Source organism: Achroia grisella, unplaced genomic scaffold, assembly GCF_030625045.1.
Source record: "Achroia grisella isolate CSIRO2021 unplaced genomic scaffold, CSIRO_AGI_Agris_v1 utg642, whole genome shotgun sequence".
Taxonomy (NCBI): Eukaryota; Metazoa; Arthropoda; class Insecta; order Lepidoptera; family Pyralidae; genus Achroia; species Achroia grisella.
The window spans coordinates 1,355,828-1,378,918 of NW_026712979.1; the positions used below are offsets into that span (position 1 = coordinate 1,355,828).

Here is a 23,091-nt window from a genome sequence, read left to right on the forward strand (position 1 = left end):
TCACTGTATCAAATTTAGTTTAAATCGATTCAGTAGTTTTGAAGTCGTGAAAGTGCGACAGACAGCGTTCGTTTTTGGAGAATATTAGTAAGGATACATATACCCAAGGAGTAGGTTTCCTTTTAGCTTCTGTGATCTAGTGGTTTAGCATACCGCTTTACTATCCGATGGTCGCAGGTTCGATTCCTCGGACGGCACAAACATTTATATTCATGAGTATTTTGTTGTCTATGTATAATATGTATTTATTTACAAAAAAAACTGCATCCATGTATTTATATCAGTTGACTAGTACCCATAACACTGCTTACCGTGGGACTAGATGGCGTCTTAATTGTCAAAAACAAAATATCTCGTAACAAAACGAATATCACAAATTAAAACCGTCCCATTTTGGCAGTCACATCAAAACTGCTTAAGTATTTATATCGCAATATAACATAATAAGGATAATCTAATTGAAAGTCAGTATTGAATCGGAAGTTATATGAAGTACGTTATCAGTATATCATTTAGTATTACAACGTCAAACGTCCCGACCAGACGTGTAAGGGACGCGTCCTTATCCGCAAACGCGAGTTCATCGTTTCAATATTGACGAACTAGTTATTTGTGTTTACAAACTGTTTATCGTTTATTCAGTTCTTAGTTATTTTAGAAACAGTTATCATAGTTATTCGTTGTTTTTTTAACTATCTACGATACGAGGTGAGATATAAATATTCTCGTTTTATTATATTTATTTACTGTGCTCGCGATTTCACCCTCTTGAAATTTATAGCCTATAGGTTATTCTGATGTATAAGCTATTTTACTGTAAAGTTTCATCAAAATCCGTTCAGTAGTTTTTGCGTGAAATAGTAACAAACATGCATCCATAGTCATGAACTTTCGGGTTTATAATATTAATAAGATTTAACTTGCACAAAATCATCATCATCATCATCGCAGCCCGGAAGACGTCCACTGCTGGACATAGGCCTCCCCCAAAGATGCACAAAATAATGTGTACATATGGCGGACTTGACACCTTGCGATGCTATGTACCAGGAGAACATGAGTGGTGCAGAGAAAGATTGTTGGCGCTGCACTAATATAAATGAGACTAGAAAATATATATAAAATAATAATAATCTCAGTACAATTGACACAGCGCCATCTAGACCCAATTTAAGCGAGCTAAAGCTCATGTAATGGGTACTAGACAACTGATATAAATACATAGATTTTTTTTCGTAGATACATACATATTATACATAGAAAATACCCAGACCGATACAAATAATCATACTTATGAATACAAATGTTTGTGCTGTGCAGGAATTGAACCCGCGAGCATCGAACTTAAAACGGTGTTCTAGACCGCTAGACCACCGAGGCCGTCAAAGTAATATAAATAGTCATAAAAAGTAGTTATATAAATCTCTATAAAAATATTATATTTATACTCTAATTTCATTGTCATAGATTTTAATAATTGATTAATAATGATTATTCAATAACACATATATGATAAGTATGTAATTAATTTAAAGGGCAAGATATGACCGTGTTTTTTTTTAAATTGATGATAATGGAATGTTGCACCCGCCTGCGCTAACGGATTACGCTGGCGGGGCACCAGTGGAGGATGATAAGATGAGCATGAGGTCAGGTCAGTTAGCCCATCGTGACAAATTCACCGGGAATTTATCACGATGGTTTCCAGGGGGAACCGCGTGGAGGTCAACCTGACATGGTATATTGATAGTAATGGGTTCATGAGTCCACATTACTAACAATCCCCTTCCCTCCACTCATATTGGTATTAGCATCTTATACAGGTATAACGCGCTCGTCATCCTACTAAAGAAAGAAAGAAAGAAAGAAAAATATTTTATTCAGTGCAATGTAAAAAATACAATATAAACAACAAACAAAAAAAAAAAGAAATGTCCATATTATTAAACTTAATTTACCATGTAGATAATTAAAAATAAACATAAAGTAATCATTTTTTACATCAAAAAATGTACTGAAATGAAAGAAAGAAAGCTTTAATGTATGTCCTAGAAAGAAAGAAAGAAAGAAAGAAAGAAAAATATTTTATTCAGTGCAATGTAAAAAATACAATATAAACAACAAACAAAAAAAAAAAGAAATGTCCATATTATTAAACTTAATTTACCATGTAGATAATTAAAAATAAACATAAAGTAATCATTTTTTACATCAAAAAATGTACTGAAATGGCTCCACTGAGCTTTAATGTATGTCCTAGGTGAACATACAGCACAATATTACAGTACTACGACTGTAATATAGTGTATCTGTGGTGCATTTGTGGTTATCGCAAGCGCGGGAAAATTAAACGACTACAAAAAACCTTCTGGAGACATACTAATTTTCATTTGCTGCTAATTCTTAATCGTATTTTTCCATAACTTTATATATCTGTAATTTATTTTCTTATAATATAATAGTTTCTATGCATATTATACTTTATTTATATATATAAACGATTATAAATATTGCCCCTACCGAACAATATGTGTGTATAAAATTTCATTTCATTTTTTTCGGTAGTTGTGGCGCAAAAGTGCGACAGACAGACAGGGTTAATTTCGCATTTATTATATTAGTAAGGATAATTTTAATGCAAGACTAAGGAATACTGCTAGTAGGAGTAGTAATTTTAATGCAAGACTAAGTAGTACTACTAGTAGGAGTAGTACTTTTAATGCAAGACTAAGGAATACTGCTAGTAGGAGTAGTAATTTTAATGCAAGACTAAGGAGCACTACTAGTAGAGTAAGGAGTACTACCTGTCGACTACTTACTAATCTCTCCTACTAATTTAGCCAAAATTATAGTCGGTGTTTTAATAACGAAGATTAAATTATTACAATAAACAAAGATTGATTGCGATTACATCAATCATCCGATTTCGTTGATTAATTTGCTATAATAATAATACGACACGCCACCAATAAAAATCATTATTTAAATATTTCTAATAAAATAAAATGCACGGTCATGTTATTAATGAATTTAGTGATTTATTGATTTTAGTGTGTCTTTATTGAAAGATAATACACGAAAAAGGTCTGTTATAATCTCATAATATAGTACAATCTTAAAATATAAAGCGTAATCTGAGATTGTAGATTTTTTAAATATGTACTTTGGCATGTAAATTATCAATTTACTTTTATTTGAACCGAATTGAATGAAACAAACATTCTATCGTTCTGTTTTTACCACAAAATAGAACCACTTTTCGAAATGTACCTGTCTCGATTTCTAACCATCTTGATATTCTTGGGTTAACAATATCATTCAAACTAAATTTCGGAGGATATATTGAGATCTAGAGCTAAAACAAAAAGTAATTAATTATACGAAAAATTAAAAATATTCACGTGATCTTACCGCGTATTATTTTTATTGAGTTTCCGACATTTCCGCATATCGCCATGATCACGGAGCACGAAGAACTATTATAATATTAGGGATTATTTTACAGATAACTTATGAATGATAATTCAGACTTTATTTAAAAATCAAGAAACATACAAACTAATTTATGAATATATTGTCTCTACTGTAGAAGATGTCTAAAGAAGGAAAAAAAGAAATTAAAATACAGAAATGATAACAGAAACAACGGCTGTATGGGCTTAGACTCTTTGCCTTTCCTATAAGCATAAATAAAACAAAAAAAAACTTAGTAACTATGTATACACATAGATAAAAAATAACATAAAAATTAATTACAATCTGGTAAAGCGTCATTGTAGTGCCTCATTATAGTTTGATGTACCTATGAGGGTCCATAGTGTCTTATAGGTAATAATATTATGTCAACCTTGATTGTAACACTATGCAATGATAATGAATAAATAAACTTTAATAAAAATAAATAAAACATGGTGTGATTATCTTGTGATTTTTCCTAATTTACGTATTGAAATAACGTTTCGACTATTTGCTCTGTCGCCGGCGACCGCGTTACAGTGTAGTGTACAGTTTCTTATCACTAATATCTTACAGATAAGAAAGAAAAATTAATTTGACCTGTTTGTATGTAGACGAGATTAGAGATAGCAATCTACTTAGATAATACAGTCTTTATTGCAGTTTATATTGTCATATGCGGAGCTGTTGTGAAGTCTTTCCGAAACTAGTGGATGCTGTCAAAATTTTACAGTGAAATAGAACAAAAATTAAGAATGACTCGTAATTTAAAAAAAATTTAGCATCATTATTTCGTTATATAAATTCTCTTTAAATTTTCATTCTTCATTAAGGCGTGGAAATTCTTCACTGAGACAAGTACCCGCGAGAGTCTCACGAAAAAAATCAAAATATTGATTTTTACTATCTTTGTTACTATCTCATATTTCTACTATCCATTTTCAGTATCTTGATACTCAACTGAATTTCTTTTAGTTTTCAACAGAAGAGAGTGTAGTTATAAATCTGCCAGAAAAAAGATTTAAATGTCAAATAAAACACTTCCTTTGCAAAAAAGCTTACTATAAAATTGAAGAATTCCTTAACGATAATAATGTTTTTATAGAAAAACTTTAAATCCATAGCACTGACAATATTATCTGATTACACTAATAATGAGTGCGTAGCGATTGCTATGTTGATTATCGCATGCCTCTTACTTGTTATACTGTAATTATTATATAAAAAAAACATCTATTAAAAAGAGCAACATACAAGTTTCTTGCTCATTCTTCTTGTGATGAATCTGCATTCCGAATGAGTGGTAGAATCAAAATATGACTATTCAAAAGTGCTTGTAATGAGTTTATTTGAATAAAAATTATTTCTATTTCTATTTGCTTCGTCAATGCGATATAAATACGTTGTCGTCGGGACAAATAAGAGTATTCAACTTGATACCAACACAAATAGTAACATCTTGGTCAATTCCTCCCAGAGATACACAGGATGTGTTCATTACCTACTTACTTGGCGGCCGCAGTGACTGGAGTTTAAAAATTATCTGTCACACATATTTTAGTTGTATATGTCTGAAATTTTATTTCTTTACAGCTGTTACCCGAGACTTCTACCGCGTGGAAAACAAAAAGAACTTGTTTTTTTATTAATAAATAATATTTAGTAAGATAGATAAATGCTTTATTCAACAATTACAAACACAGCATATATGAAATACAGAAATAAATTATTATTAAATACAAATTTTTAATATAAAACATTTTTTTTCTAAAATAAATGTAGAATATCTGCGAAAATCCCTTCAAAATCTATCAATGGCCACTGCCACGTTTGAATCGAACGTGGCAACAATTTAGTTTGTTAACGATGTTTTTGTCGCAGGATAATCGGTTAGAAAAATATAACAGAACATTTAGTAATCGCCAGATTTAAATTTCACGATCTTTGAGGTCAAAGTCGGATGGTAAATCACTAGGATACGATGCTATTTATTTAACATCAAAATATAATTTAAATATGTTTTGTGTACCTATCTATTAGCTAATCTGAAAACGGCTGGACCGATTTTGACGGGACTTTTATTGGCAGGTAGCTGATGTAAGGAGTAACTTAGGCTACTTTTATTTTAGATGAAAATTAAATTCAACGCGGACGAAGTCGCGGGTGCAGCTAGTGTGTAATAAATACGAAGGTTTATATAAAAATATAATTTGGTATGTACATGTATGTTTAAAAATATTACTTTCTTTTTAGGTGTCCATTCACGTACCTATATTGTTGCGGATGTGTCAATTTCTTTAAGCGGGACATTCCAGACGGGCATTGTAAGATCAGAGAGCTCTCATTGGAAAATAACCTCAATTATATACTCAGTCATACATAACGTGACCATGTAGTGCTTCAATCAAAACGGGACGATTTCTTTAGCACAATTAACAGATAGTCAATTAATTAAAGACACTTTATTAAAGTTATTCTTTTACAAAAAGTTGATTAAAAGTTACGGTTTAAAAATAAAACCGATAAGTTTAAATGTAACTAAAGTTTTGTTAGTTGTTTTGTTACATTTATAATGAAACATTTGCTTTATATTAAAGCAAGCAAGTTAGTGTAGATTTTGAGTAAGTATGCTACTCTAAATACATTATTTTTTACGTTAATTTACACCATCACAACGGGCCGGCTCGTTTCTCAAATATTCCCGCGTTTCCCGAAAAGGGGACAATTATATGTCCCAAATTTCATTTTGGGGACACCGGGATTCGTAATTATAAAAAGAGACAGTCCCGTTAGAAACGGATCGTCTGGACATGTTAGTCATTCATCACACGCACCTATTATAACTCCATTGTCAATTATGTACAGGAAATTACATAAAAAACACCATGCAATGCTTTCTCGATGTGGTCGATGAAATGTTAAAAATGTAAGAGATTGCTTGTTATCACCTTTTGTTCTTACTGTTCCATTTATTGTTTTTTCTTGTTTTACTTCTTTTATGTGTACCATAGTTTATTTAATTATTGTCTAAGTTAAGGTTTATTATAAAATTATTAATTACTAGCTATCCCGGCAAACGTTGTTTTGCCATATAAATTAATAGGGGTTAATGATAGAAGGGTGAAAATTTAGGATTGTATGTATTTTTGTATCATAAAAATATAGAAACTAAAAATTTTGTCTAAAAAATAAAAAATAAAATTTAGGGTTGGACTACCCCTAACATTTAGGGGGATGAAAAATAGATGTTGGCCGATTCTCAGACCTACTCAATACGCTCACAAAATTTCATGAGAATCGGTCAAGCCGTTTCGGAGGAGTATGGGAACGAAAACTGTGACACGAGAACTTTATATATAAGATATAATATAATCAAATCAAAATATTTTTATTCTTGTAGGTCTATTACAAATCTATAGTCAGTTCTGAGTGCTTACGAGCAGAGAACTGACAAGAAACTCAGCTCTTATTCTTTGCAAATAGTGTTGTACATGTTTACAATAATACAGATTCAGATTCTAGAGAATAGAGTGACCACCAGCATATGCTATTGCAATTTTTTCAAAAGCATATAGTCTAATTAGTGTTCACATAGATAACATAATATTACATAGTTACCACAAAAAAACGTTACCATGTCATAACGCATATAGTAGTATGACGTACTACTATACGCGTTACCATATATATATAATAATATATACATATATATAATAAAAGAAATCTATCTCTGGAATGGCAACGCATGTATGTATGTATCACAGGTCACATGATAACATCATGTCTGTGGGGAAGGGTGATTGTTAGCAATGTACCACGTCAGGTTGACCTCCACGCGGTTTCTCCTGGAAACCATCATGTTAAATCCCCGGTGAATTTGTCATGATGGGCTAACTGACCTGATGTCATGCTCATTTTATCATCCTCCACTGGTGCCCGCCAGCGTAAACCGTTAGCGCAGGTGGGTGCACCATTTCATTATCACAATAAAAAAACATCATGTCTGTATCTGTGTTCTTGTATATAGGTGACTGTTACCATTTACTATCTCCTCTCCGATTTAAACGGGGATCGAAATTACGACGGCCTGAGCCGAGGTTCTAAACCCTAGCGGTACCCTCAGACTAAAGTCGTATCCGTCAGGTGGGGGTTGTTCTTCAACAGCTCCATAAGTCCTTCCGCGGGTTTGGAGTGCAATCTTCACTTGCCCCTTATCGTTCGGGTAATCGGAAGTCCAGCTGCGGCCAACAGCATTAGAGTTGTATGAGAAAAAATGGTGGTAAACCTTTTTTTTTTCAGGAGTCACCTTGTTTGCTATTAAAATTACATAAAAAAACGTCATACCTAAATTAAATCTTAGTGATTAGATAAACGTGTAATTCCGATCCATTGACCGATAACTTGAATACCTATCGCTTGTAGGGAAACAACAATCCATTCAATATATTTTAGATCTAACTACTTTGACATAAGGGCTAAAATGGAATGAAAGGTTAAACTTCTGTGTATTTATAAAGTCTAACTTAAGTAGGTAGTTCAATATTCTTAGAGGTCAAGCCGATAACGATCTTATTTAAATAAAAAAAGATATTCTACAGCATAAATATTTATAATTTTTTAACCGATTTTAAAAAAGGAATATGTTTCAATTTGATTGGTTATTTTGGGTGTTAAGTACTTCTAAACATTTGTACTGACTCTGTTTTTATTGGAAATCTGGTGCTTCTCTTGTGTCTTCTTACATATAAATATAATCAAGTTTGGACCAGTAATTTTTTTATACTCAATACTGGGATTGAAGTCAATTTTTTGTGCCGGAAAAGGACTGACGGAAAGTTCGTGAGTTCAAATCTAAAAAACCAGCGGTTTAACAGTTTTGTACTGTATATTTACTTATCATGGTTGTTGCTGCTAGCTAGTCTACCTTTCAATATAGATAATATATATAATAATCATTTATATTACCTACTACAATACTTTTTACAAACTTTGTATTTTTGACATCTGTTTATTATATGTCACTTTTGATTAGTTGTTACTTTTTCGCTGTGAGCCCTTTGCCCGTTTGGGAAATATACACATTCATTAATACTATTCTGATTTTTAATAAAATAGTCGTGTTCCCGCTCCAGTCACAATGGTCGCTGGTTCAATTCTTCGCACATAGGCTCATACATACGCTATGTACGTGTCCATGACAATACACTGCATGTAATGCAATGACAACTCTTCTTTTTTTTCTATTCTTATTCTGTTATGTTATATTTATGCAAAGAAATAAAGTTGAAGTTTCTTTTTGTAATTCCAATTTAACAGCTTTTCACTAAATACATAAGAAAGTATATACGGTACTTATTAAAAAAATAATTAGGAATTTTTTGTTTGTAATTTGTAATATGGGCCTAGTTGCCTAAAATAAATTAATATTTAGAAATTTAATCGCATTCACTGCATTTATATTCAGCAATATTTTCAAATTCAAATTCAAAATATTTTTATTCATGTAGGTCTATTACAGACTCTTATGATATGTCAAATCTACCGTCAGTTCGGAATGATATCGAGCTGAGAAGAACTGACAAGAAACTCAGCTCGTATTCTTTTCAAATAAGTCTTGTAGGTACATATTTACAATAATATACAGTCATTAAAATTTGGGAGAATAGAGTGACCACCAGCATATGCTATTGCAAAATATATGCGCCATGCAATATAATAGAGTACTCACAATGACTCATAATTGGAGATTTTTCATACGCAATAACCCAACACGTGTACTTGAAGTACATAAACAATTATTTATTATAATAAGAATGCATTTACTACAACAAAACATATGTGACTGGAGCTGGAACATAACAAATATTAATAAAAACAAAATAATTGACATAAATGTGTCCAGGAGTGAGCTGATGATGATGATGATGATGATTACACAACAAAGTCCACCCGTCGCGTATTTTCGCAATATCCATCCAGTTCTCGTTCAAGAACAGAATGTTTTCTGAGAAAGGTTTACATAATTCGTTAAGGTTTTTTAAAATCTAAAAAAAGGAGATTCTCAATTCGGTTATAATTTTTTTTAATGTCTTGATTTTACTTTACATAAGCTCATACATTGTACATTACATTTATTGTACCACTGTTTTCTTTTTTCCTGTGTGTGTGTACAATACAGAATAAATACTTCATAACTCCATTATTATTATTTTTTTCATTTATTTTTTTATTTTATTCATAATACTTTATTGCACCAATATTAAAAGTAGATATAATAACAATAATATAATAATAATTTGACGACCTCGGTGGTCTAGCGATCTAGTACACCGCTTTACGTCCGATGGTCGCGGGTTCTATTCCTCGCACGGCACAAACATTTGCATTCATGAGTATGATTGTTTGTATCTGGGTGTTTTCTATGTATATTATGTGTGTATTTACGAAAAAAAATTATCCATGTATTTGTATCAGTTATCTAGTACCTATAACACATGCTTTAGCTATCTTACCTTGGGTCTAGATGGCGCTTTGTGATTGTCCTGAGATTATTATTATTATTAATATGTAACAACACATAAAAGAAAGAAGAAGGTACAGAAGACGGTCTTTTCTCCAACGTAATCTCTTCCAGACAACCTTAGGAAAGAGAGTATAAATAAAAATAAAGTAGGCGCCAGTGTGAATAAGATAACAAAATATCTTATATATAAAATTCTCGTGTCACAGTTTTCGTTCCCATACTCCTCCGAAACGGCTCGACCGATTCTCTTGAAATTTTGTTAGCGTATTGAGTAGGTATGAGAATTGGCCAACATCTATTTTTCATCCCCTAAATGTTAGGGGTAGTCCACCCCTAATTTTTTTTTTATTTTAAGGCAAAACAACGTTTGCCGGGACAGCTAGTATAATATATATATATATATATACTTAAGTAAATAAATTAAAATTAATAAATACACACATATATAATACATACATATATTTTTATTTGTAACAGTATACACATATCGTTTTTTTTAGTTAAATTTTTGTTATGTATATTTGATTTGTCGCTGCTTAAGACTTTTTTTTATGGATGATAATTGAATGGCGGACTCGCCTGCGGTAACGGTTTACACTGGCGGGACACCAGTGGTGGATGATAAGATGAACATGAGGTCAGGTCAGTTAGCCCATCACAGATCACGGATCAGGAATCACCTTCCAGCAATGGTATTTCCGAAACGAAACGATATTGTAACCTTTAAGAAAATAGCTTATTCCTTTTTAAAAGGCCGACAACTTACTTGCAATTCCCCTGGTGTTGCGGGTGCTCATGGGCGGCGGTAATCACTTACCATCAGGTGAGCCGCATGCTTGTTTGTCCCCTGTGCTATAAAAAAAAACATCGTGACGAATTTACCAGGAATTTATCACGATGGTTTCCAGGAGGAACCGCGTGGAGGTCAACCTCACATGGTGCATTGCTAGTAATGGGGTCATTAGTCCACATTACTAATAATCTCCTTTCCCCCGCCGGTTAACTGTACTTCTATTGTTAACTGTCTTTGTATTACTAATTTCGAACACATGATAAGAGAAATCGATTTGTATTTTATCTATTTTTTATTATTATTTTTATATACAGCTAATTATTTATTACCTAGCAGCTTGAAGCGTAAATATTGAATGTATATTAAAACAGAAAAAATGTACATGTAACGAGTGATAACCGGGTATTAATAATTCAGGTGATGATGATAAGAGACACGTAAGAGATTTACGATATATTGCGACACACGTGGAATCCATATCAGTACGACAATGTTAAAGAAACGACAACTAAACTAGTAACTCTGTATGTCTCGATTTCACGTCAAAAACCTGTCTAGACCCTGAGAAAGGACATGTCTAGACCCTGAGAAAGGACATAGGTTACTTTTTAATACGAAGAAAGCATTGTCACGGGTTGAATGGACAGATGAATGGTTGTATTATCATTCTTAAAGGTAGAAGCATGAAACTTATTTTATTATTTTTAATTGCCCTTAGATAGACAATAGTTACCCTTAGATTATGATTTTTTTTTAATTAGTTTAGGTTACTATAATATTGAACACCATAGAAAATAGACGAGGAAAAATGTTAGGGCACTTGATACGGCACGATGATTTCATGAAAATTATTATTGAGGGGAAAATAGAAGGAAAGAGGGGGAGGGGAAGACCAAGGAATAGCTACATCAAACAAATTGAGGACAAAATGGGAGTCGTGTCGTATCAAGAATTAAAGAGCATGATGGAAGATCGCGGAAAGTGGCAAGAGCTATACCGACAAGCACGTAGACGAAGTCACGGGCACTGTTACTTTAGTATAAATAAAATCTTATTTACTACTAGCTGATCCTGCGACTTAGTCCGCGTGGAATTTAACTTTATTTTTCTAAAATAAAAGTAGCCTAAGTTACTCATTAATACATCAGCTACCTGCCAAAAAAAGTCCCGTCAAAATCGGTCCAGCCATTTCAGAGATTAGTCGACAGACATACAGACAAAAATTGTAAAAAGTGGATTTTTAGTGTATGTACCGTGTTTAAATTCGTATGCACGTAGTAAAGAACGGTTATTTCAATTACAAACAGACACTCCAATTTTATTTATATGTATAGATGTATAGACTATTGGAAAACTCTCTCATTTATTATCTCATTTACTACTATTGAGTCGTGATAGTAAATAGTAAGATGCACTTGTGACTAACATTGCAACTTTGTAACTAACACGTGTGAAGGCCACGGATGTCTACTGCGTTTTGTGGTATGACGTACGGACAAACACGCGTACTACATATATATAACGACATGTGGCAGTTTGTTTACTGAATATCTAAGTTTGTGATTCAATTCTTATTAATTCTATGCGCAATGCTTTTTAAGTAGTGCCGGTAGATATTTTAAATGAATAATTTAGACCCATAGCGAATTGTAGATTTATTTACATAGGTTGTATAAAGCAAATAATTGGTATAAAATATGTATATTTAATAGCAATCTATACATATAAATAAAATTGGAGTGTCTGTCTGTAATATTGAAATAACCGTTTTTTACTACATGCATATGAATATAAATACGGTATATAAACCAAAATTTTTTTTTTTACAATTTTTGTCTGTTTGTTTGTTCCGGCTAATCTCTGAAATGTCTGGACCGATTTTGACGGGACTTTTGGCAGGTATCTGATGTAATAAGGAGTAACTTAGGCTACTTTTATTTTAGAAAAATAAAGTTAAATTCCACGCGGACGAATTCGCGAGGTTAGCTAGTATATATATAGTAATTCATTAATAACTAGCTAATCATTAATAAAAATTAGTAAATATCTATTCTAAAGAGCGAATGTAGAAAAAACACACACAAGTTTCTTGCTCATTCTTCTTGTGATGAGTCTGCGTTCCGAATGAGTGGTAGAATAAAAAACATGACTATACAAAAGTGTCGTATTTCAAATTTCAAAATATCTTTATTCATGAATATCTAATACAGACTCTTATGATATGTCAAATCTACCCTCAGTTCGGAATGATTTCGACATGAGAAGAACTGACAAGAAACTCAGCTCGTATTCTTTTCAAATAAATGTTGTACATGTAAGTAAGTGTTGTACATTTTTTTCTATTACTAAATAATTCTCTATTCTATTATAAGTCAACGAGAAACCACAATAAGGTCAAGTATTGTAGCATTAGGTTACTGATGTGTTTCATATTATTATGACCATCGTATATTACAAGGCCAAAGGACGGCACTCGTGTGATACCCACGGGAAATCGTGAATTACTTATAAGAGTTACTCTACGACAGCGCTTCTTAACCTTCAAGCAATAAGGAACTAGTAGTCCAATTTCTATATATCACTTATTATTATATTAAAACATAATCTGGAAAGGGATGAAATAGGGGATGAAAATTTGTACAAAGCTCTTGAAGCGATAAGGAAACATTTGTCCAAATTTATATTGATCACAGAGCCAGACAAAGGCTATCTTTTATATTAAAAAAATATTGTGGAAAGGGATGAAATAGGGGATGAAAGTTTCTACACAGTCCTTGATGCGATAAAGTACAATTTGTCTAAATTTCTATATATCATAGAGCAGGTCATAAGCCTTTTTTTATATTAAGAAATAATCTGGAAAGGGATGAAATAGGGGACGATAGTTTGTATTAAGTCCTTGAAGCGATAAAGAACTATTAGTCCAAGTTTCTGTATATATAAATGATAGGCTATGACCGGCTGTGGTCATAGGCTATAATTTATATTAAAAAATAATCAGGAAAGGGATGAAATATGGGATGATAGTTTGTACAAAGTCCTTGTAAATTTGAACATATGGTTCCTTATCGCTTGACAAAGAACCATATGTTCAAATTTATATTATATATATCATAGAGCTAGGATATAGGATATAGGATATCATTTATACCAAAATGTAATCTGGAAGGGGATGAAAGTGAAATATGGATGGATGTTTGTTACTCTTTCACGCAAAAACTACTGACTACATTTTAATGAAACTTTACAGTAATATAGCTTATACATTATAACAACACAGGCTATAAATGTCTCACAGGTGAAACTGCGGGCACAACTAGTCATTGATAAGGAGAGTTAGTCTCTTTCTGGCCTCTTCCAGAGCCTCTTGGACTCTTCCAGAGCCTCTGAATGCACCATACTCTTGTTCTGTGGATATATACATATAATGACATATGAATGCACAATACTCTACTGTGGATAATGATATATTGATTTTCCGTAATAATAATGTACAACGAGTATTAGATAAGCTAGAGTTTATCTCTCATAGCTACTGCCTATTTGGACGATGGCTTTGTATTAAGTTTGTTGTTTTAGAGATATGTCCTTATGAATAAATATTGATAAATAAATAAATAACCCTGGCCAATTAACACAGCGCCATATTGTCTCACGGTAAGCAGAGCTTGTGTTATGGGTGCTACACAACTGATATAAATACTTAGATATTTTGTTTTTGTTAAATATATTCATAATATACATAGAAAACATCCAGAGCAATAAAGAGTGACACAAGTGACAGATAAAGTATAAATATTGGCTGGAAGAGAATGCTATTAGCATTAAGTTCGCGTATCGTATACAAATTTCAATAAAATTTAAATAAATAAATAGTGTCATCAAAATCCGTTCAGTAGTTTTTGTGTGAAAGAGTAACAAACATCCATCCATACTCACAATCTTTCGGGTTTATAATATTTGTAAAGTTCGTTAATAGTCTATCCGACGGCCTCAGTGGTCTAGCCGTTAAGCATACAGCTTTACTTCGATGGTCGCGGGTTCGATTTCTCTCAAGGTACAAAAATTTTTATTTATGAGTATGATTGTTTATATCGGTCTGTGTGTTTATTATGTATGACATGTATGTATTTCACGAAAAAAATATTTATTTGTATCAGTTGTCTAGTACCCATAACGCAAGCTTTAGGTAGCTTAACTTGAGGATTGTCCTGAGATTATTATAAACATTATTTTCACTATTGTGTCTTTTTTTGAGCTTTTGCTGGTTTTCTACGCTTTGTGGCGTATACCACACTTATTATTGTAATTGACTTATACTTAAGAGGATATAATATGATATAATAATATGATTTATATATTTCTCCTCACAAACATGACGGCAATAATATATATATATATATATATATATACTTTTAAATATTTATATATATACATGTAGTATTCTTTATAGTAAAATGCTTAAATTTATTATAAGCTTATCTCAAAAAATTAATAATCTATCAATTAAACATTTTTCGGACCTTACTTATATAATAAAATCAGTAGTCAGTAGTCAGATAAAAATTTACCCTCTTACTACATATAATTGTAAAATTAATGTTACTAATTACCTAACTACATTAACCTATATTGAAACAGAAAAATGTAAATGTCATATAAATTTCATATAATTAAAACTACTTAAATTAAAATCAAAAATACTTAGATGTATATCAGTTATACATCACACACACACACACACGCGCGCACACAGACATAACTATAAAAATATAAACAAATTTATCAGATGTCATATAAGATAGATATTATTATTTACTGTGAGGAGCTGGTGTCTGAGATACGCATAACTTGTAATACAGAGCACCAGGCTTCCAACAGAAATGATATAAATTAAATAAATTAATAATTGTATATGCATATATTAAATCTAATCCTATAATAAAGATGGTTTACACTGATGTTGTCAACTCACCCGGCCTAATCCAGCGGTGGTTCTGGGCCAGACGGATAAAGTTTGCCTCGGTGTCACTGTTAAAATTGTAACATCTATTTAATGGAGTTGTACAAAAGTGGAAATTAACATAAATATTATAATATTAAAGTAAATTAAAAAAGGCACGGACGAATATGTCTGTGGAAAAATGTATTTAAATAAAAAAAAAAATTAAATAAATTAAGATGCTTATAATAAACTAAATAAACTATAATTATACAATGTTTAGAGACATAAAAAAACGAAAAAAATTATAGGTAAATGAATAAGGTAGAGAGTACATGGTTGTGAATGTACATGGATGGACTTATGGAGCAGCTGAAGCCCAACTCTTACTTTCTTTTTTTCCGGTCTACTATAATGCTTTTGGTCACAGCTGGCCTTTACAGCTTCGTCGAACGATAGGGGGCCAGTACAGATAGCACTCCAAACCCGCGGAAGGACTTATGGAGCGGGTGAAAGATAACTCCCGCCTGACGGATAAGACTTTAGTCTGAGGACACCGCTAGGAGTTCGAACCTCGGCTCAGGCCATTGTAATTTCGATCCCCGATTGAATTAGACGGATCGATAGAAGGAGAGGTCTAACCGTATACGAGTTCATGTTCCATTTCCCTTGAAATAGGGTTAGTTGTAGATTAAAACTTAACTTAATATGCTATCGTCGTCGTTGATCTCATATTGTATTATTTTACTGATAAAGGCTATAACAAAATAGCAGAGAGGGTGGACTCACTGAGTTATAGATTTGTCTCATTCATTAGTTTTAAATTATATTATTGTATGGGCAACAGTGGTATTGTGTGAAAAGTTTTTGTTTGAGACAAATAAAGATTATTATTATTCTAAACCTAATCACGATTTAGAATTTGATTTTGAACGTTCTGCTGTTGCAGTGCAGTGCAGTGCGTTGTGATGCGCGGACGCCCGCCACGCTGGCGCTGGGTGGTGGCGGGCGGCGCTGCGCTGCTTGCTGTGGCTGGTTTCGCTGCTGCGGTCGCCTGGAAGCACTTATTCGATTCCATGTTGGCATCGGTTCGTATTGTATTTCATATCACTACGACTGATTTAATCTTATTGCATATTTATATTTGACCCAAAAAATTTGTGCTTGTTGGTAGTTTGTATTCACACGTTTCGACTTGTAAATGTAAACTTACAAGGATTATTTAAAGAGCAACAGACAAGTTAATTGCTCGTTCTTCTTGTGATGAGACAGCTTTCCGAACGAGTGGTAGATAAAAAACAAATTGTTATGACTATTTAAATGTGTTTAAATTAAGTTTATTTGAATAAATGATTTTCTATTCTATACATATAACTTGAGGACCTCGGTGGTCTGGCGCACACTGCATTACGTCCGATGGTCGCGGGTTCGATTTCTCGCACGGCACGAACATTTGTATTCATGAGTATGATTGTTTGTATCGATCTCGGTGTTTTCTATGCATAATATGTATGTATTTAAGAAAGAAAAATGTCTATGTATTTGTATAAGTTGTCTAGTACCCATAACAAGCTTTAGCTAGCTTAACTTGGGTCTAAATGGCGCTGTGTGAAGGCGACGGATGAAAGACGACTGCATGCAATGCGAATGTTGAGATGGATGTATGGTGTAAAAAGAATGGATAAGATAAAGAATGAATACATTTTTTATTGATGGTAATTGAATGGTGCACCCGTCCGCGCTAACGGTTTACGCCGGGCGTATGATAGTGGAGGATGATATGATGAGCATGAGAGTCAAAACTGACAAATTCGCCAAGAATTTATCACGATGGTTTCCAGGGGGTATCGCGTGGAGGTTAACCTGACATTATTATTATTATTGTGAAATGTTGTAATTTAAATAATGTATATTAAATATTGTAATGGGTGAAAACTGTGATTGGTACAGTTTATGCTGTAAATAATATAAATGACGTAGTGGAGTAACTTGAAACAGTCATGCTCGCTATAAAGTTCAAACTTGTAGCGGCGTGGTGGGCCGGGTCGATGTTCTCCCTCTAACATGGTTGAGTGCAATGATGGCTGGCTCACCCATCATACTCGTGAACGGGTGCTGCTTGTGGGGAATAGTCTGTTCAGGTTGCGAACACTGATTTGTTTTTTTGTTCTTTGCAATAGTGTATGCTGGTGGTCATTCTATTCTCCCAAAATAGAATTTATAATGAATCTATATTATTGTAAATATGTACAACATTTATTTTAAAAAAATACCAGCTTAGTTTCTTGTGTGTTCTTCTCATCTCGAAATCATTCCGAACTGACTGTAGATTTGACATATCATAAGAGTCTGTAATAGACCTACATGAATAAAAATTTTTTGAATTTGAATTTGAATTTGATATGGTATATTGCTAGCAATAAGATCATCAGTCTACTGTTTGTTACTAACAATCCCTTTTCCCTCCAATGAATACATTAGGGTAAGTATGAAAGTGGCGCCGGTGCCGGAGAGGTTAAAGAGTAATCGTCTGTCGTGGTATTGACATATAATAGACGGTAGGGAAAATAATTCTAAAGTAAAAACTTGACGTTCATAAGCGGCTAAAATGTCCTACAAGAATAAAAGATTTTTTGAATTTTGAATTTAATGCTCAAGAATGCACATCGTATCATAAGGAAGGTGTTACATATGAATGTGGATGGTTATAATGGCAGGGGAAGACCGAAGAGATGGATGGACTGTGTGAAAGATGATATGGTGAGAAAGGGAGTAAACGAGATGACTGCAAACAGGGATGAATGGAAGATAAGAACATATTACAACGACCATAAATAAATGGGATAAGGAAGAAGCAAATGATGATGACTAGCTGTGCCCGTGACTTCGTATATTATTGTAAAGTTTCATTAAAACTAGTCATTATTTATTTATTTATTTAATTCAGGCTACATGGCCCATATTATAAATACCTTATAGACTAACATACATAAGAAATAATAATAAAATATGTAAATAAAATTGTCTCTATGGTCACGGCACTGACGACGGCAATCTGCCACGGTAGTGCCGATAGACCACCACACATTAGTTTGCGTGAAAGAGTAAAAGATATTATCCATCCATCCATCCAGATTAACAAACTTCCGCGTTCATCAAACTAGCTGACCCACGTAACTTCATCTGCATCAAACTTATTTGACATTTATAATTATATTTCTCCCAATTTACATAATAACTTTTTAAATTATAGCCTACTAGATATGCCCGCGACTTCGTCCTCGTCGATAGTATTTTTATTTATTTTGACTAATTGTTAATTATATTAGTATAGTAATATTATATTATCAGCATTCGGGAAGCTCCGATATATCTTTTCGTCCAAATTTCCAGTGTCTCAAGACGAAGGTTTTCGACCAATATGTGTTGCCAGCGATGACTTACGGCACAGAGACATGGTCGCTAACTATGGGCATCATGAACAAGCTCAGAGTCACTCAGAGGGCAATGGACAGGGCTATGCTCGGAGTTACTCTGCGTGATCGAATCAGAAATGAGGAGATCCGCAGAAGAACCAGAGTGACAGATATAGCCCGAAGAATTGCGACTCTGAAGTGGAAATGGGCCGGGCACATAGGTCGTAGGACAGATGGCCGTTAGGGCAGTAAAGTCCTCGAGTCGCGACCAGGAACCGGAAGACGCAGCGTGGGAAGTCCTCCAGCAAGGCGGACCGACGATCTGGTCACGATCGCTGGAAGGCATTGGATGCGACTAGCGCAGGACTGATCGTCGTGGAGATCTTTGGGGGAGGCCTATGTCCAGCAGTGGACGTCTTCCGGGCTGCGATGATGATGATGATGATGATGAATAATACATGCGTGACTACAGTTGTCATAGCTTAAAAATTACGAATTTTCATACACACTTGCTTTACTCTCTTAATTATGTTTGGTACTGGTATTAATTTTACCTGACGTTTTTTTATACATTCACAAAATTACTGTTTTTGTCTTTGGTAATTGTTTTTCTATAAGTATTCTTTGGGTTGAGTACGATTCTCTCATCAGAGATTCATCATCACAGGGTCTTGCTGGCGCTCTGAACTCTGAACTGATTCGATTTCTGTCTGATTTTATTTCTATTGTGATTTTTTTATTACTAGCTACTCGCCACAGCTTCGCACGGGTGCACATGTATTAATAAACCTTCTTCATGAATCACTCTATGTATTAAAAAATCCATTGCGTAGTTTTTAAGATTTAAGCATACATAGGGACGGACAGACAGCGACAGCGACTTTGTTTTATACTATGTAATAATGATGATTACATAGGTAGTATAATTAACTCCACACTTTGTTACTTTGCAGTTTTATCTTTGCTATACAGTTATATCTAGTTTCGATTAGATTAATGTATCATACATATTATTACGTTAAATTTATTCAAATATAAATACATAAATTTATAATTTACATGAAATTTCAGGTAAACAAGTTTTTTAGTTCAGAGACATTGATACGTTATATTTTTTATTCATACTTCCTTCTTTGTGCAGTTCAATTAGTTATCAGCTTTTTTTTGGGACTAATCTAATGCTGTTGGTTGCAGCTGGCCTTTACAGCTTCACCGGACGTTAGGGGGCGAGTGCAGATGGCACTCCAAACCAAGGAAGGACTTATGGAGCGGCTGAAGGCCAACTCCCGCCTGACGGATAAGACTTTAGTCTGAGGGCACCACTAGGGATTCGAACCTCAGCTCAGGCTGTCATAATATCGATCCCCGTTTGAATTGGACGGGGGATCAATCGGAGAGGAAGTTAGTTATCAGCCATAATATTTTAGTATGATTATTATAAATATAATTTCATAGTTTAACTTATTTATTTATTGTATATTTTACTGACTGTGCTCGCGGTGTCTGTATATCCATGTAATATTTATAGCCTATGTGTTATACTGATGTATAAACTACTTTAAATTTCGTCAAATCCTGTTCAGTAGTTTTGCATGAAAGAGTAACAAGCATCTGTCCATACTCACAAACATTCGCATTTATAATATAAACTAGCTGTCACGGCAAACGTTGTTTTGCCTTAAAATACAAAAAAAAATTAGGGGTGGACTACCCCTACATTTAGGGGGATGAAAATGAACGATCTATTTTTCATCTCTCTACAAAAATGTTCAAGCCGTTTCGGAGGAGTATGGGAACGAAAACTGTGTCACGAGAATTTTATATATAAGATTCTACATGAAAAGAATGTACAATAATCTTTTATACATGCTACACCGACCACGACAATGTACCTGTCCCGTCTACATTACGCCACTAAGGAGCAGGACATTTTTTTTTTATGACATTATACGCTCACAAAATGTCAAAGCGTTTGTGGCCCTGAGAATTGGTCAAGCCGTTTCGCTACCGTGGCAGGCCGTCTTCAGTGGGATCACACGACAAATCGTTGTGTAAATATTATATTATATTATATATAAGTATTTATAATATGGGCCTAGTATGCCTGAAATAAATGAATAAATAAATAAAATATTCTTTTATACGAGTTCATTGCATAGAATTAGATTAGATATACGCTTACGCGAGTAAAATTCAACCACATAAATTGATTCATTGATAAAACGGAATGTAATAATTAAATTATCGGATTGTATCGGATTTTTTAAAGCCTTACAAATGACGCGGTCCGCTGTCCAAATAGTGATTAGGCCTTTGGATTTGAGAATTATATTATAAGTATATCCTCTTAAGTATAAGTCGAGGCTTAAGATCTATTTGATATTCCAGATTTGTTCAAATCAAAAATCATGTATGACATTTTAGTCGCTCATGAGCGTTAAGTTTTTTGTATTATTTTTTTCCTACCATCCAGTTCAGTATACGGATTCAATTGAGAAGAACTGATTTAACAGAAAGAATTTGTAAAAAATGGATTTATATAATAACTGTTAAAAAATGTTATTTTGGTGTATGTCATATGCATGTAGTAAAAAACGGTTATTTCAATATTACAAACAGACACTCCAATTTTATTTATATTTTATTTATAACTAGCTGTTCCCGCGACTTCGTCCGCGTGGAAATTAACTTTATTTTTCTAAAATAAAAGTAGCCTAAGTTACTCCTTATTTTTTTCCACCCATTTCAAGAAGCCAGAAATTGTAAAAAATGTTAGTTTATTAACATTGTACACTTAGGTATATAGGTGTCTATGTCTAACATTAAATGAAAATCCCGTTCATGAACAACTGTTCTTTGTAAAAAATGTTATTTTGGATAATACGATAAGAAAGCAAAGCAATTTTTTTAATTGACCTGCGACCTACTTACTCGTAGATCTATTGTGCTCAGTGCTCTTTTTCAGAGTTCAGAGCTCGCTACCTAGACCCGTCAGGGACAAGAATTGAAGGATAGTTTAGGAGCGACGGTTTATCTCCTCAGAAAAGTGTGTAAACTTTCCAAAGGAGATATCATGTATATGCATGAGTGGACGGTATCTAACAATAGACTAAATTCTCGTCTTATGAGGAAATATTATTTGTTTTTAGATAAGAAATCAGTTGATAAAGGGTCATGCGTCGTGTGAATGCGTGTATCAATAGTCATTGAACTGTTGGTTAATTATAATTACTGATAGGTATGCTCGAGCGACACATTGACTGATCTCACATATTAAGAAAATATATTGTTCGGATTTAAAATAAACATAAATATAGTGTTGACAATATAGAGCCAGATTTTGACACTACCGATGAAGTTGAGAGATTTTGTAAGTTGCGCCCTTATTTTCCATAGACTAAATTTAGTCCATGCCCTTTTTACGTTTTAGTTTTTCGATTTTTTTCTGGGTTTTCCTGTAATTAAGTTCTCAGTACTGCGACTTGCGATTTAATCCATTAATCTATTAAAAATTCATGTTGAAATATATTTAAATATCTAACTGATTCCCCACTGATGAAAGTAGCGATAATAAACTAGAATCCGAGAGAAGGCAGTAGACTTGACTCTTGCTACGTTAGAATCAAATATACCGAGCAAAGTTTTTTTTTCGGACTACTCTAATGCTGTTGGCCGCAGCTGGCCTTTACCGGATGATAGGGGGCGAGTGCAGATGACTCTCCAAACCCGCGGAAGGACTTATGGAGCGGCTGAAGGCCAACTCCCGTCTGACGGACACGACTTTAGTCTGAGGGCACCACTAGGGGTTCGAACCTCGGCTCAGGCCGTCGTAATATCAATCCCCATTTGAATTGGACGGGGGATCGATCGGAGGGGGCCCGAGAAAAGTGTGGGCATGTCATCAAATGTAGTGCTCACTATGATATTGACAGTATACTGTGTCTCCCGAGGGGGGGATTGT

The 23,091-nt window shown here is 33.5% G+C and overlaps 1 protein-coding gene across 1 annotated transcript in view; it reads left to right on the forward strand.

Moving 5' to 3' along the window:
• The first annotated feature begins 538 nt into the window (after nt 1–538).
• LOC131849416 (protein peste-like) overlaps nt 539–23,091 on the forward strand; it is a 35,884-nt gene continuing 13,331 nt past the window's right edge. Inside the window, exons 1-2 of the mRNA XM_059199494.1 lie at nt 539–708; nt 16,664–16,802. Of these exons, the coding sequence (XP_059055477.1) occupies nt 16,683–16,802 (120 nt within the window). The 5' untranslated portion in view covers nt 539–708; nt 16,664–16,682. The remainder of the gene's footprint in view (nt 709–16,663; nt 16,803–23,091) is intronic.